The sequence below is a fragment of the Cyprinodon tularosa genome, unplaced genomic scaffold, assembly GCF_016077235.1.
Source record: "Cyprinodon tularosa strain WSP-4 unplaced genomic scaffold, ASM1607723v1 ctg799, whole genome shotgun sequence".
Classification (NCBI taxonomy): Eukaryota; Metazoa; Chordata; class Actinopteri; order Cyprinodontiformes; family Cyprinodontidae; genus Cyprinodon; species Cyprinodon tularosa.
The window spans coordinates 191,080-207,654 of NW_024039561.1; the positions used below are offsets into that span (position 1 = coordinate 191,080).

Sequence of the window (16,575 nt, forward strand, 5' to 3'; positions counted from 1 at the left end):
TTTAACAAGAAATACCATCCAGTGCAAAATACTTCTCATTAGTGGTGAGCTGCTTATAAAGCCAACAACTAATGACACAAACATGTCTGTCAACTAGGATAATAAAAAGTGTAATGGATAGGCAGCCAACTGGACAATAAGAAATAGTGCTCAATACAGTTAATGAGCAGCACATTACATTTTCTTCGGGAGCTACAGACTGCTAGATTGAATTCTTCCCCAAATGGACCTTTCCGGGACTGACAAGAATAACCGCTTTCCTTTTTGTTGCACATCTAAGGGCAAGTTTAATTATTTCAATTAAATCTTCAAAGATAATGACTGCCCAGTTGATTAAACATAAAAGCTTGGGTTCATTGCAGGACACTGTAAAAGAAGATATTAAATATTTATTGGTTTTAATGACATGTTTTGATTGTAAAACGTGTTTACCTGTCACATCTTGGCCCTGTGTACCCGGGCTGACAGCGGTCACAGAGCAGCTCTCCTCCTTCACCAAGGTGGCATGTGGGGCTAAAGCTGTTGAGGTTTCCACGGTGGCGTAATTGTTGTTGAAGTTGTTGTTGAAGTCGATAGCGTTGTCCCGGTGTGGGAAGAGGCAGGTAGAAGAAGACGAGGAAGAGAAGACACAGGCGAATTAAGACCATGGTTTGTCACCTCAGTGGCACGCCTCAGCCCTGCTTTCACTTTCTAGTTCTTCTCACTCTGCTTTCTCACATTTATTTCTTAATGCCAAACACGCATATCTACATCTAAAAGCAGTGATTAAATAAATGAAAGCCTCCTCTAACTACAAACTGTTGCCTACATGGACTAAGAGATAGGAAACCAAAGTAATGTGATAGTCATTTGCCCCCTGTTCAGTCGCCCTCCCACTTCCATAAACTATAGATAGTTCAGCTGGCTCGGGTTCCAGGCTCCAGACTGGCTCACTAGATGACAGACTGGCTCATGATGATCTGCTCACCCAGGCCCAGATAAGCTGATTTGGCAAATGGTCTTGCATAAAATATAAAAGCCGATTCTTTAAATAAAATCTGATTATTTATATAGATGACTAGTTCTCTGCAAAATGATATTCTTACGTATATCAGCTAGACAAGCCTAGCTGTAATTGTGGCTTTTTTGTGTTTTTAAAGGTGATTATTTTTTTCAACAAATGCTATAACTGTACACTTAATATAACTATTTGTCAAAGAGAAAAATATCAAAAGATTTGACAATCTACTGTATTTACTATTTAACTTAATGCTGCCAACAACTGTTTACAGTATTTATAGGGTTTTCCAAATTTCATGGTATAAAACACATTTTATATTGCCGTCATATGATAGACCTACCCAAAGAAGTTCTGTATAATGGAAAAAAAAACTTTCTTGTGTCAAAACATGTAAAGAAAGGGGGTTTCTTCACTTGGGGAAATCACAACTGCAGAGCTTTTTAGGTATTTGCTAGCTTTGCACATCTAGATACTTAAGGCTGATTTATACTTCAACACCAGGACCTCTGTGTAGGTGCAGCAGTGAACAAAAAGACGTCCCCGCCCCCTCAGCAGACACTCCGCTGCACCTCTCCCAAATTGTAACTGACTGCAGACAGTGCTGCAGACAGGAGGCCGGCTTGATTTTATTTATGACCGAAATTGAGGAAAACAACTCGTGAAGTTTGACCAGCTAAAAGAGCGAGGTTAAGGAATAATTAAAATTATTCCTAAATATTTAATATTATAAATATAATATAATATTTAAATATTTTAATGTAAGTTCTGCAAAATAGAAGAATAAAACACCATTGATGTGAAAACTCAGGTGTATTTTAAACGAACCAAACTAAAGTACTAAGCTGGTTTCTATTGACAGTCTAGTTAAGCACCCTGCTCTTACAGCAACACCAATATGATTTTGCTTTATTAGATTCTCATGGAAGCTGTTGTTACTAAACAGCAAACGGTGAAGAGGCTATATGGATATTTTTACAGAGCTGACACTTCAAGCCATTATTACTATTACCATGCAGGGAGGCAGAGGGGGAAGGGGGAGTTGTGCCTTTCTTTAGCTCGTAGCCTGGTTGAAATGACACGTCATGACTGTGTGAAAATTCTCAGCTGCTGCTAACAATGTGCCTGTGTGTGGGCATGTGTGTCTCAATATCACTAAGATCTGAATGGAACACGTTTACTGCATTATTTTACCGCCTGAATTTATTATATAAGTAATTTCTTGGTTGTTTTTCCAATATCCATCTTTACATCCATAATCTTTTTAACTCTGTCGATAATAACATGAATAATAATAATAATAGTTGGGGAAAAAAAGGGGGAGCGGCCGCGGTGGGTGAGGAAGAGTTTGTTTTTTTGTTGTTTTTTTTTTTTTGTCAAAGACCAAGGGCCACGTATGCTGAAACATGAATAGAGCTGACAGAAATTAACATGAACATTTTCTGCAGGAATGTCTAACAAAAAGGTAATATCAAGCTCCCAAAGGTTTGCTTTTTTATAAAAGACAAACCATAAAACAAACCCAAGGATTATCTCTAATGCTCATGATTAGCTGTGTGCTTGAAGTTTCAATATCTATTGAAAAGGTTTAGATTCAGTCTGAATTCCTTACTTTTGATCAAAGTAAACTGACTCTCACAAAAGATGCCTGAAGTTAGAGACCTTGTTTCATGTACAGCTTCATTTTTCACCCTTTATGAAATAAATAAGAAAATAGATGATGGACAGACAGACAGACAGACAGACAGACAGACAGACAGACAGACAGACAGACAGACAGACAGACAGACAGACAGACAGACAGTACATTGTACCACAGTACTACTGTGGGCAGTACAATGGAATTTGCTTTCAGAAAAAATGGTACTGTACATGTTATTTTTTTCCAATAAGTTTTAAGTGTGTTTTTTATTTATTTTTCAAACACATTTTGATGGTTAGATGATGATGACATTTAGTCCCACAGTGATAATGCTTTTGGTCATAGATTTTGTTCCAATCTACCTGTGGTGGTGATATTTTTAATATAATGTCACAACAATTATATCTAAGCCAAAATGAGGAAGTCTTTATATTGGATTGGAGATTATAAATATAGCTAGATGGCACTAACAGGCTGTAACATTTGCCGCAGTATTAACCCTGGGTTCACCAGAACTTACTTGTTGCTAGGAAGAGTAAGTGGGCAAGCACATGGCTGACAGTCCTGAGGTGTCCCATGGGTGGCATTGCCATAGTAACCAGGTAGACAAGTATCGCACTGATGGCCAGTGGTGTGGTGGATGCAGTCCTAGAGAAGAGAAACATTACACTTTAAAAAGAAACATTTGGACAAATTTTGTCCAAAAAACTTTGTTCTGATGCCGAGACAAGGGTTTATCATCTTTGCATTTTTAAGAGTGTAAACCTTTATGTTAAGTTTTTTAACATTTAGAAATTATTTAAATATTCAAAAAAATCCATTTTGCCTTACTGCATAGTTTGCAGACAACATAGTGTACTTAATATAGAGGAGTAAATACTGACTGCCAAGATGCAGATCATGTTGTAATACAAGCTAATGCAAAACATTGAAGAAAAAACAAATTTATCAGCAACAAACTGTATCAGGAGGTGGATTTCCCTTACTAATGAGAGCTTAAAAAAAGAAAACGGTTAAGAAGAAGCAAAAAGAATAAAAGGATGTTTTACAATAATGACGGATACTTAGATGTCTGTTAAATAGTTATGCATTTCATAATAATATGGCAAAAGGACATATACTTCTTCTTTTCTCTATTTTACTTTTCTTTCCAAATTATTCCCTTTGCCTTCAGACCTGTTGAGCGAATACTTTGTAAATCTACTTTTCAGTGGTATTTCAAGCTCCAAGGTAATTTTTTTTTTAAACTATGCATTGAATGTTTTTTCTCAGGTTATGTCACACTCAACAGAAAGAATCTTTGAACAGAAATATTTAGGCGCCGCCACAACTTAAATGTTGGAAAAGCTTGGACTGACTGGGTCATACTAAGTACGAACATCTTTTAATCTAAATGTATCTTTTGTAGCACTCTGTGTTTATAGTTTTTGTCCTGCTGAAATGTGAACCTCCAGCCACTTTAAAGTCTTTAAAGTACTTAACCAGCTCTAATGAATGTCCTGCTCTATTAAAGAACATTCTCTCTGAGGCAGGGTGCTGCCACACCTTTATTTCATTCTGGGGCAGTTTGTTCAGAGATCCGGAAGCAAATGAGGTTTTACATACAGACCAAAAAATTCAATCTTGGTCTCATCTGACCAGATCACCTCAATTTCACAGATTTGTATTCTCCGCATTAGAAACTTGATTGACTGTATTCATAGTAATATTCCAACTTCAGCTATGAGTTTTAGGTCCAATAAAGGACTTTTTTCAAAAATACCGGGTCAGTCTAGGTTCCTACCCCAACCTACAGTCATGGGTTTTGTGTCATGACTGAAAGAGTAGGATCCCGGGTAGAAGTGGCAAAAAGTTGCTTCTTTGGTAGGTGGGCTGGGTGCTCCTTTAAAGACATTGTGAGGAGTTCAGCTACTGAGAGAGGCCTGCAGAAGACCTGCTCTCAGCTGACATGGTATCACCTTAAAATTAGCAAAAGACAACAGGTCTGAATAGAAAGAATTTATTTTTCTAGACAAATTTTTATTGTTTCCCCAGTTTCAAAAACAATTTCTACGCTGCTGTTTTAGTAAATCATGATATCCATAGAAATGATTTTGACCACATGCAATATTAAAGGTTAAAAAAAATCATGCAGGAAACCAACCTGACACAAGATCTAGTTTTTACTATATTATTATTATTGGACTTGAAATATCTTTTTCATTCAAAGGAATAGATACTGTTATTTGTGAATATATCACAAGTTTAAATTTGCTCATTTAAAAGCAGTGACATGCACAGTATTACTATAAGTAATTTGGACAAAACATTTGGTAATAAATAAAAGCAGGCTGCACAACTACTTCCAAAACATCACTGAAGAAATCTTCCACCTTGTTTGGACCATATTGCCTTGAGGCAGTTCCTCGACCAATAGATAAATCATTGAAAAGCATACTGTTTCAAAGAGAAAACATAAAAAAAATGTTTTACAGTAGCTTCATAGATTTTTCACTTCCTTATATTTGACCAGTTTCCTCAAATATAAAATATTTTTCATTGCAGAAATCAGCTTTGCAGCTTCAACAACTCTCAGTTTCTGTATTTGGGAAAATGATAGTATGTCAACATCCTCCAAATCATCCGTTTCTCATAACAAATGACCTTACACTGCTGAAACCCATCCTGACACATGCACACTGTGTTAACCTATATGTCTATAGCGTCAGTCAGTCATTCAGCTGTAGCTACAAATCACTGGTGTCAGTGAAGGAGTGTTTGGATGCATCTGTCTGCCTGTCTGTCACTGTGTATACAGGTGGGACATGAGCGCGTGTGATTGTAAGTGAGGGGATGTCAGACGGTGTGTGTATGTGTGTTTTGGTGTATCTAAGAGATAGCCTCCCTGACAATCTTTCTCTGAATGCACGTCTCCCTCTGACACATCCTCATCTATAATGAACCATAATACGGTAATACAAACCCACAGGTGTGCATGTGTGCGTTCTCCATGTGTACTCGCCTCTTTGGGTTTTCGTGTGTGTGTATTTAGTGCAATGTCAACTGACGGAATTAGCCTAAGGCTGTGGGAAGAACGGGGAGTGAGTGTGTGGAAATCCACATCAGAGGTATATATGTGTCTGTTATACATATATTATGTATGAATGTGTGTAAACAGCAGGAAAGTGCATCCCCCCGCAGTTCCCCTGATGACAACTAGATGGCAGATCCAAATGGGTTTCACTAGATCTTTTCTGGAGATTTGTACCTTTTGTTTCAAAGGTTGTACTGCACATCTAGAATAAAGTATTAGCTGACTATATTTGAAAGGCCTGCAACTTTATGAATGTTTTGGATGAAACAGTTACCAATTTAAACTTTTTTTTCCACCTTTTCTCAAAGCAACAAATGCAAACTGCAATGAATTTTCATGGACATCAAATGCAACAGACCAATACAATTTCCAGAAGTAAAATTATACAATTATATAATTTTGGTATTAGATTTTCAGTTTCGTAAACAGAAATCTGAGAATTGTGGTACGTAGTGGGTTATAGTGCCCTTTACTCTGATCTCCTTATTAATAAATTGCCTCTGGAAGTCACCTAATTCATAAATACAGTGCAGTACACTGGATTGCTGTTGAGTATAAATCCATTTCTCAGAGAATCAGCCAAGAGGTTCATATTCACCCTGTAGGAGAAACAGATATCCGTAACGCAGGCGGAAGAATCGGTTGCGAGGGCAGCTACCTCTTGTGCACTCAACAAATGTGGCCTTTATTGAAGTGTGGCAAGAAGCAAACAGTAGGAGGTTCTCTGGAATGTCAGCCAAAAGACATTTAGGCATAAAGCAAACATTTGGAAAGAGGAGCTCTGGTCATGTCAGACAAAAATAGATATTTTTTTTGGCTACATGCAAAGTCCAATTTATAGTGGAAACAAAGACAATACCTCATTAAAATATTATTACCCGACAGAGCAAACTAGTAATGCATGCATCATGCATGATTCTCGGAAGAAAAAGAAATTGAAAAGAGCCAAATGGATATTAAATCCATAATAAACATAACTATATTATTAAGGAATTCTTCATGGCCCACAGACTGGACCTTCTTTGTATGGCTGGAGCATGGATCTCTGTGAGTGAGTCCTAAGATGTTGCCTCACATTAACACGTTTACTCGCAATAATCTAAGGTCCAAACTAGAGGAGGTTTAGCTACAATTTAAAACCTAATTAAGAGTGTGAGCAGCTCTCCTTAGTCTAACTTTATACTGATTGTATTTGAGTTGGGTTGCTTGCCTTTAGGATCTATCAGCCACAAAAGAACAACAAAGACTTTCTCAATGAGTTTTCTGACTTCTTGGGGGAAATTATGCAGAATATGAGTAAGCTTTACCTGTTGGAGATTTAATGCGTGTGTTGCCTTGAGAAAACTACTAAAGGATTTACAACATTTTTTGAATGTTTTTGATCACACTCAGTAAGTGAATGGCCCAACCAATGACCATGTGTCCACTTTTGGTGCATCTATTCATTAATTGGAAATCTGTAATGAACTATTTTCAGATCAAATGCCTGTTTTATTTGATTTTATTCCTCTAACCGAACTGATAAAATCCTGCCCATTACTTTTAGTCCACCACTGATGAGCTTTTGTTCCATTTTAATTCCAAGTGCAATGCTATTTTAAATTTGGTGACCTTGAATAGAATAAAAAAAAAAAAAAAAAAAAAAAAGAACTGAAATGGAAAAATAATAGATTACAAGTACATTTTGAAATACTGAGAGAAATCTGGTTCTGTTATCATTTTGCTGTGAAACATGCATTCAATACTGAATAAAATATTACTAATAATTATGATAATCTCTAAGCAAAATATTACTTTAAGGTTATTGCTTCAAAGTCTCACAATCCCAGTTATTATTTAAACTACAAAGAATAACATTTAATACTTACAGCCTGCCCCTCTGGATGCTTCCAGAGAACAATGTGGTAGCTTTATTTACTTTTCCTGGGACAAGGTTGTGCACATCACAACTATCATTTCTCTTCCCTGCTTTTGGATTTAAAGGAGAAGTTCGGTTTTTTACACTTTAAGCCCATTTTCTGTAGTGTCCAGGATGAAATCGAATGAAGGACACCAAAATTTTGACAATTGCTCCTGTCTCTGCTTTTTGGCTCATTTAGAATCCACCCCTGGCTGCTTTAGAATGGCTAGCATAGAGCATGTCCGATAATGTCCTTAAAACAACCTTAAACGTTCTTTTTTTAAAATATGCTACTCACCGTGTCGTCAGCGCTGTTCAATGACGTTCCAAAAAAAGTTTCGTGAAGAAAAAACGTTCCTGTAGTGTTTTATTTAGCATTTTGTAAATCCCATTGAGTTCTGTAGGAATAGTCAATATTCCGCTGCCACCGGAAACGGAAATGGGGCCTGTTTACACAGTTGTAGTCTTTTCGCTTCACTCTGCGTACTCCGACGTCGAGGTGCTAACGTCTCTGTTAAACACTTTAAAAAACTCTGAAAATGGAATACGAAAGGTGGATTCTTGATTCTCGACGTCGGAGTACACAGAGTGAAGCGAAAAGACTACAACTGTGTAAACAGGCCCCATTTCCGTTTCCGGTGGCAGCGGAATATTGACCATTCCTACAGAACTCAATGGGATTTACAAAATGCTAAATAAAACACTACAGGAACGTTTTTTCTTCACGAAACTTTTTTTGGAACGTCATTGAACAGCGCTGACGACACGGTGAGTAGCATATTTTAAAAAAAGAACGTTTAAGGTTGTTTTAAGGACATTATCGGACATGCTCTATGCTAGCCATTCTAAAGCAGCCAGGGGTTGATTCTAAATGAGCCAAAAAGCAGAGACAGGGCCAATTGTCAAAATTTTGGTGTCCTTCATTCGATTTCATCCTGGACACTACAGAAAATGGGCTTAAAGTGTAAAAAACCGAACTTCTCCTTTAACTGCAGCTGGGCTACGAAATCCTTGTCTCCATACTGTAGCAATGAGCTGGTATAACTGACTCAGTTCTACAGTGGTTTAGGTCCTTCCTAACCAATACGAGCTTCTGAGTCATGATGAACAATTACCTCTGCTTCAGCTGCCCTCCCTTGGGAGGTCCCCCAGGAGTCAATTCTTGATCCTTTGATATTTACTTTCTATTTACTTTCACTTAGAGCTATTTTTAGGAAAAGCCATTTTATTAGTATTGTGATTGCTGCCAGGTTTGTTTTTCTCTAAAGAATAATGGGTCAGTTCAACCTCTATTTCATTGTCTAGATTAAATCAGGACACAGATGACTCTGAATCCTTAGGTTAAATGAAAAAAAACAAAAAAGACTACGATTATGCAGTTTAATGATGTTAAAGTCCAAACAATATTTCTTCTCATGATCTTTACTCTTTGGACCTATATAAAAAAATACAACATCTCAATTTTGATGCACATGTAAATGCTGTGATTAAATCCTCCTTTTCTCAGTTGAGTTGGCTGTCAAAGATTAAGCCCTGCCAGACTAGACGCCATCTTGAAATCGTTATCCATGCTTTTATCACATCCACTGTGATTCTGTTTTGATTGGTGTCAGCCAGGTCACTCTTTTACGAGTAAAGCTGGTGCAGAATGCTGCAGCACAATTTCTAACCGGTAAACACCAGTTTTAGCATCCCCGTACTAGGATGCTAAAGTTAGGTTTCCGTTTTACTTTTTGCTTTGCATTAGTAAATCTTAGATGCTGTACTGTCATTCAAGCTCTGACCCTCTAATTATCATATTTCATATGATTCCTTTAGAAAAACCCAAGAAAATGAATCTTCTGCTTTTCTGTAGCTTTCTGTAAAATTTTCGAAATATTAACAAATTTGATTTTCTTTAAATAATCTTACCAGGCAATTCCCTGTGAACTCATGGCAATGCAAACTGTGTCCGTGACACTGGCAAGGTTCACACACACCATTATACAGTTTACCATGGACCCTCCGAAAACCAGGGAGACAGGTCTGAAACACACATTTCAAAGGTGAATTTGCACTTTCCATTGGAGTTAAGCTGTTTTTGCTATTTATTTTGTGTACACTTACCTCACAAGATAATCCTCCATATCCAGGAGGGCAGTCACACATTTCTACAGCTGATGCTATCTTTCCACTGGCAGAAGAATTTGCCACCTGCATTGAGAATGAGTTAAGCCTGTGTAGAATTAAAAGAGATGAAATAATTAAGCATGTACTTTTTGCCCAATCGGCATTCAATCTATGCATATCAAACCCTGCAATAAATCCAAAGCCAGGTTACAATTAAAAGGTTTAATACCCCAAGTTCTATTCACTAACAAAAACTAGCCCACTAGCAATGAGTTTCATTCATTAAGACAAATTAATCAAGCAAACAATAGTTTTTTTGGATATAAACTTGAAGAATAGTTAGTGAAATCAATATTATGTTTGCATATTAGTTTCATCCTGCATGGAGAGATGATGAAATCCAATGCAGAATTAAGTTATTGCACACTGCAGAATTAATGCAATGTTTTTGTCAATATGCTTTCATCAACAATGCTCAAAACAATGTGACATTGGAGACTGATTTTTATAATTAAAAACAATTTTCTAAAAATAACAAATAATTATACATTTTACTGCCAGTTTAGAGCAACACTGAGTAATATGAGAGTTCTTTCCCCCTACAGGACCTTTTGAAAATACCACCAACGATTTTACTCTCTAAACTAACTGTAACTGAAAGACCCATATCATATAAACTAGTATTAAGTTGCTTTTATGGTGAAAATGTTCACCTTTATATCAGTGAAATGTGTCCTCCTCTCAAACAAACTGTAGATAAACAGCATAGGATTATTCAGCCTCTCCATGTTTTATAAATGCAGGCTAAAAAGTAATCGCTCTTAGGTACAGTAACACTGACAAATATGGCATCTCAAAAGGTCAAATAGCAACATTGCCAGGCCTGTATCAGTCCTTGTTTTTGCTTGAGGTCTCCTCACAGAGTAAATGTTTTGCCCAAATTCACTCTTCTGTGAGCTCTATCCTGATCTGATTCTCATTTTTTCTTCCTTTCTGCTACTAACTGTTTTCATTGCCCTTTTTTCTGACACTATCATAAACCACTAAAATAAAAAAAAGCTCTTCTCTAATAATCTGTGGATAGCACAGCACGAGGCATGTGGCTATTGATGTAAGAAGCATTATATTAGGCTGTAGTGAAGCTGTTCATCATACTGCAAGAATGAGAACAGACTTCTACTGTGCCACCGACCCAGTGGTAGTTTTGCCACTGCCACTGGGTCGGTGGTACAGAAAATTGATAATGTGGCTTTCTGATCAGAGCTGGTAGGGACAGATGACAGACCACTGAATTGTCTCTTAAAAAACTAATACCCCTTTCCACTGTCCAAAAAACACCTTTAAACCCGGAAACAATTGGAGTTTTGTTGGCAGAAAAAACCAGCAACCAAGTTTAAAATTACCTTCAAACGGCTCGGCCCTGGTAGCCATAAAGTGGGAATATCAGACTAGGATCGACCCGCTAATTTACATCATACCATTGACGTACGTCAAACATTATGCCCGTCTGATTTAAAATGCCTAAACAACTCTGCTTGCTGTCGATAAACATGCGGCGACACTAATGAGAGAGATTCAGAGGGACAAAAGAATGAGACAATAAAGAACACCTAATATACCATGGCTTCCTTCAATGCTGCTCTCCATGGTTTACATTCCTGATTTCTGTTACACTGGTGACATCATCAACATTAACCCAGCATGATGACGGGTCAGACCCAGCTTTTTTTGGAGCCAAACGAAGATCGTTACCGGGTCGACCCATGTTTGAAAAACTTGTGTAACCCGCTAATTTCAGTGGGAAAGAGGCTTTAGATTACCATCATAGAGACTCAGAAAAATATGTGTTAAGGCAAAATTGTTACTTAGTGCTGCTTCAAAATGGCGAGATAGCTCTTTTTTGATTAATGGTGATGGATTTTTCTAAAACATCCTAGTTTGCATTTTCTTGTGAAAAACAAAGAGCACACATACTATCACCATGTTCTTCCCATTATCATTACTAAACATCCAACAAAGTATCCTTCAAACCTGTAGACGGCACTCATTTCCGTGCTGTATGAGGCCCGCACCATTAAACTCGTTACATTAGCCAGCACTAGAAGGAAATCTCTCCTACTGATCGGCTGCTCAATCTCCGAGACAAGGAAGTTCTCAGGAAGGAGAACAATGTGTTTGGTACTTGTCGAGGATGGATATACTGGTTGGCCAAACCTTTTGTCTATAAGCTTGATCCCACCTCCCTGTTAAAGAAAAGACACAACAGTTACATATATATATTTTTTTCTCTTTTTCTGGTTCAGCTCAATGAAAGTGAAAACTGATCCTTTTTCTATATGTTTACTCTATAATGAGTCTGTCTAATAGAACTAGTCCAAACTCCCCAGTTCGAATGATGTGCCATTAGGTAATGAGGTGCAGTAGCCATATTGACATTTAAATGAACTAAATGCACAGTGAACTGAGCCAAGATCTTGTATCTGACCATCCTTGGTTGCCCAGAGATCAATGACATGTAATAACTCACTGACAACCTCCAATAGGGGAGGAGGGCGCAATTACAAAAATAAAGCAACTAATTAAAAAAAGCAGTATTAGCTTACGAGAACAGAAAAGTAGCTGTAGGACTATAAGACGCAAAGTTAAGAAATAATGGAAAAAACATTTTATAAAAAAAACTTGAATGCATATATGCAGAATATAATTAGAAATGTATTTGATTATATATTATTTATTTGCCTTTGGTGTACTCTGTTCTCAAAGACATCAATGTTTGATTATTTGATACATAAAGTAGCCTTTTAATATCAATTCACTCACTAAAGCAAATCTCTGATTTCCAACGCTGCACTTAGAAAGTTATCTAGAGAAGAAGAAACTTAAGTGCAAATGTAAAAACATTGGGAATTTATTTTGCAATTGGATGCCTATACATCAAAACAGAAAAAAGGTTCTTGGAGCTTATATTAAATGAAGAGGCAAGTGACAATGAATTTAACTTAAAATATATAGAAAAAATAATTATAAAATTAACTTTTGTATCAAGCGAATAAATGCGAAAATAAACAATCAAAGTCTGTTTTTTTCAGAGCAGGGAGTAGCATTGGGAATAATATTAGCATCATAGGTGGTTGTGCAAATAAGAGGAAACTCAACTGATGTGGCATCAGTTACAAAAATTGTCACTTGTATTTTTTTATTTTTTTCCTAACTAAATCAATATTTATCCCAATTTCGTAAAATCTTGTATTTTAACTTATATGTAAAGATTCAGTCTGGAGAAGATTTATGCAAATTTGGAATATTGATAGCTCATTTAAAATCAATGTCATAATTTCTATCAGATGCAGAGAAAACAGTGGGGTTAAAAAAAAAGAAAGAAAGACAAACATGAGATGAAGGCTAAAAGCGAGATGGTGAAGAGGGGGGAAAGTTGGCTGACAGTGTGTAGGTGGCTCATTATTGTCATCATATGAAGAGGCTTTTTGTTGACAACAAGACCGATACTTGTCCTCTTCTCCGCCTCCTTCCATTCCATCCAAACTGACATGCCTTTAAACAACACAAGCTCACCGATTTGTAGCTCCTTTTCCTTTAGTTTTCATTTTGGCATTTCACAACATATTTCATCCTTTGATATTTTATCTTTTTTTTAATCACTTGTTTCAGTTTGCAACACTTTGCTTACGAATTTGTTGATATCCTTTTAGTTCCTGTTTTGCATTTTGTACAAACTTGTGCATCACAAAGGCTTCCTGTTTTCTGGTCAATTATATCTCCTTTTAAATTCTGGTAAAAAAAACTGTTTTATACACACTACTAGGTAAGTATAAATTCAGATTCTGAACTTTCAGCTTTAATATAAAACCTTTTCTTTTTCCTTTGGCAAAACATAGTGGTGCATATACTCACAATCACCACAGACCTCTTCAATCAAAACCCGCGATGGAGGGCTAATGGTTTAGGTTATTTTGATGGATGACATTTAGATACCATTTGTCCACCAATGAACCATGGATTCCTTTATGACATCTTATTTAAGAGTTTTAAATGTAGTGGCACTTCTTTGACCACAACAAACCTTGAGATTCAATAAATTATGACTGAAAGATTAAAGTCTTGTAAGGTTGAAATCATCCAGTCAAAATCCAAGCCACATTTTGAGCTGATCATCTGAACCTCATAGTGACCGTTGTACCTTTTACACTTATTTTGGTATTCAGGATTATATCTGTATCATAGTGACATGGCTGAATACTCAATTTTTTATTTAATGTTTTATTGCTTTTACCTAATTTGAAAACCTTATGACCCAATCTGTTATCATCATATGCTACTATATAATCCCAAGGAAATGCTACCAGGTTTGCTTATTTGTCTTGTTTATGCTTTTAATGCCCCTTTGTTTTGGTAGATGCCACAGTTTGTAACATACTGACAAAGTTGTTTAATGAGGACGATATTAACAGTAAACTAATAGTGTTGCTGCTTTGCTCGTTGCTGCTGTGCATCATACTGCAACCTGCTCATTATAAAAGAGGAGGTGGAAAAGGCTCCATCTGCATTTTTTATTGCTCAGTTCAGCAATTCTCCATATGATGTGGCTGTTGTGTCTATGTGCGTGTCTGTTTTTACCACCTTTTCTTGTTGCATTATTTAACGTTCACTACAAATAAACATGCATAACCATTTATTGTGCAAAAACAAAGCCAGGTAATCACCAGGCCTTGGTGACACTTGTTGTCAGTGCCTTTTCTTTTTTTCTTAAGTTTGGGTGTAGGAAGTAGTTATGCATGATCACAGTACACCCAACTGTGGAAGTTGTGTTTTTACCCTTGTAGGTACAATTTCTAATGGTCATTGAAGCCTTTATGGGTTTAAAAAATAGAAATAAATACTTGGATTAACTTTTTGCTGTTTTTCTTTTTTTTTTTTTTATAATGTCCATCTTACGGTAAGGGAGTTATGGCTGCCGTTACCCCAGGAACCACTTAACATTTCCTTCCCCTTTTTTTTCCTAACGCAATGTTTGGCATTTTTTAACTTAAAGACACAAACTTCTATTAAATTAATCATTTTTTCATAGGCTTTAACTGTAACCTCTAATCACTTATATCAGAATCACTACAGATAAAACAATAGACTTCGATTTTGCTTCTGATTTGAATAGCTAAAGATAAATACATGCAATGAATTTTTAAAATTACATTTTTGCATTTAGGTTTTAAAAACAGGAAAATAACATAGTTTGTTTTTGTCATCACATTTTGAGACATAAAAACTATGGAATGAACCACATAAAAATTGGAAAACATTCCAGTTCACTGTTAACCTGCTCTTTACTTGGTGTTAGTGTGTGTAAATGCTTCACTTTTACTTGTTTTAATACTTACCTCTATGATAAGGTCAGGCTCTGAGGTGACTCTGATACTCCCTTGCTCTTGTTCATGTGTTGTATAAGACACAGTGAATACAACATCTCCTCCATAGGCTGAAATCTAAAGACAGAAGAAATAAAACAAAACACAAATAGGTTAGAGTTATTGTAATTTTATTCATAGAGGTTGGGTTGTGCTTTTTTCGTTTGGTTGCGTTTCATTCTTTTTCCTTCTTATTTTCATCCCATAGACAAGGGGTAACCAATTAAAAATCAGCGGGGTCCAAATAAAGAAAATCAAAAACCAGTTAAGGTCAGGAGACATTTTTAATTGTAATCTGTTCCTTTAAAAGGAATTTAACAGTGAAATAAAATGAGAATTTTATGCATTCATTTTTTACATTGAATAAAAATAAATAAATAAAACAAAACATTTTTTATATTTTAAAATCTATATACCAATCTTTCAGTTTGGTATATAGACAATTTGCTGATTCACATGTTTTATAAAACACCTGAACTGAACGTTTTTTTCTGTCTTAATGAGAGCAGTGGGCTTCAGGCTGCCCTGCAAGGCTTTAAACCTGGGTTTGAATAGTGACAAAGCCATTATCAAGCATATATCAAGGTGCTCATTCATGAGTCTGGATCAATATTTATTTTTGATTATGTTCATGGTAGAGAATCCTGCTTCACAGCAGCAGGTTGAGCCAAACATCCTCTAAATGTGCAGGCTCTGCTCCGGTCCAGGTAGGTCTATTGCAACCATACAAAACAGGAAAAAGAACGGCGAGAAGATCTGGTTTATCAAATTTATAATATAGTAAAAACAGATCAGTAACTACAAATTACAGCATAATTCTTATATACATTTCAAAATTCAATTCAAAATCTTAAAAGATGGTACTTCAACAGACCAGGAAGCAGATTTTTCATCGACATCAGAAACTGAAAATATGTTGAATTTTTTAATATGTCATATTAAATTAAGCGTTAATTTCTGCAGGTTTTGCTCCTGAATTTAATAATATAGCGCATGCTCTCCTCAAGCTCCAAGGATAAGTCGGAGAGCAGCAATAAGGGAGGAACAGCGGAGGCAGAAGGCTTTGCTTTGCGCAGGAGGTCACGGGGGTGCGCAGGAGGTCACGGGGGTGAGCGGTGACTGAGGATGTGGGATTTTGGAGAAACAGGAGGAGCGGCGTAAATGACGTTCAGACACTGTCGTCAGACAACATGTGGTTATTTATAAATGTTTAAAATCAGGTTGGGTCCGGATTAGCCAGCGGGTGGGTGCGGATGTGGACTGCGGTCCACTAATCCGTGACCTCTGCCATAGACGATACACCTAGCCTTAAATTGTGTTTAGCTTTGGACAGAGTCTACTGAATAAACCTTTACCTCTATTAGCTTATTGCTTTTTTCCTCCAGTACTCTTGGCCCAGTGATATTATTATGAAGCTAAGGCGGAAATTCAACT

The 16,575-nt window shown here is 36.5% G+C and overlaps 1 protein-coding gene across 5 annotated transcripts in view; it reads right to left on the reverse strand.

The window, feature by feature from the left end:
• The window catches only part of lama2 (laminin, alpha 2), a 185,038-nt gene that overhangs the window by 115,187 nt on the left and 53,276 nt on the right, over positions 1–16,575 (reverse strand). For all 5 annotated transcript variants that reach the window (XM_038271300.1, XM_038271297.1, XM_038271298.1 and 2 more), the window contains exons 14-19: positions 15,115–15,219; positions 11,753–11,964; positions 9,719–9,827; positions 9,524–9,637; positions 3,160–3,287; positions 433–519 (exon numbers count right to left, since the gene is read on the reverse strand). In XM_038271300.1, coding sequence (XP_038127228.1) covers positions 433–519; positions 3,160–3,287; positions 9,524–9,637; positions 9,719–9,827; positions 11,753–11,964; positions 15,115–15,219 — 755 coding nt within the window. The remainder of the gene's footprint in view (positions 1–432; positions 520–3,159; positions 3,288–9,523; positions 9,638–9,718; positions 9,828–11,752; positions 11,965–15,114; positions 15,220–16,575) is intronic.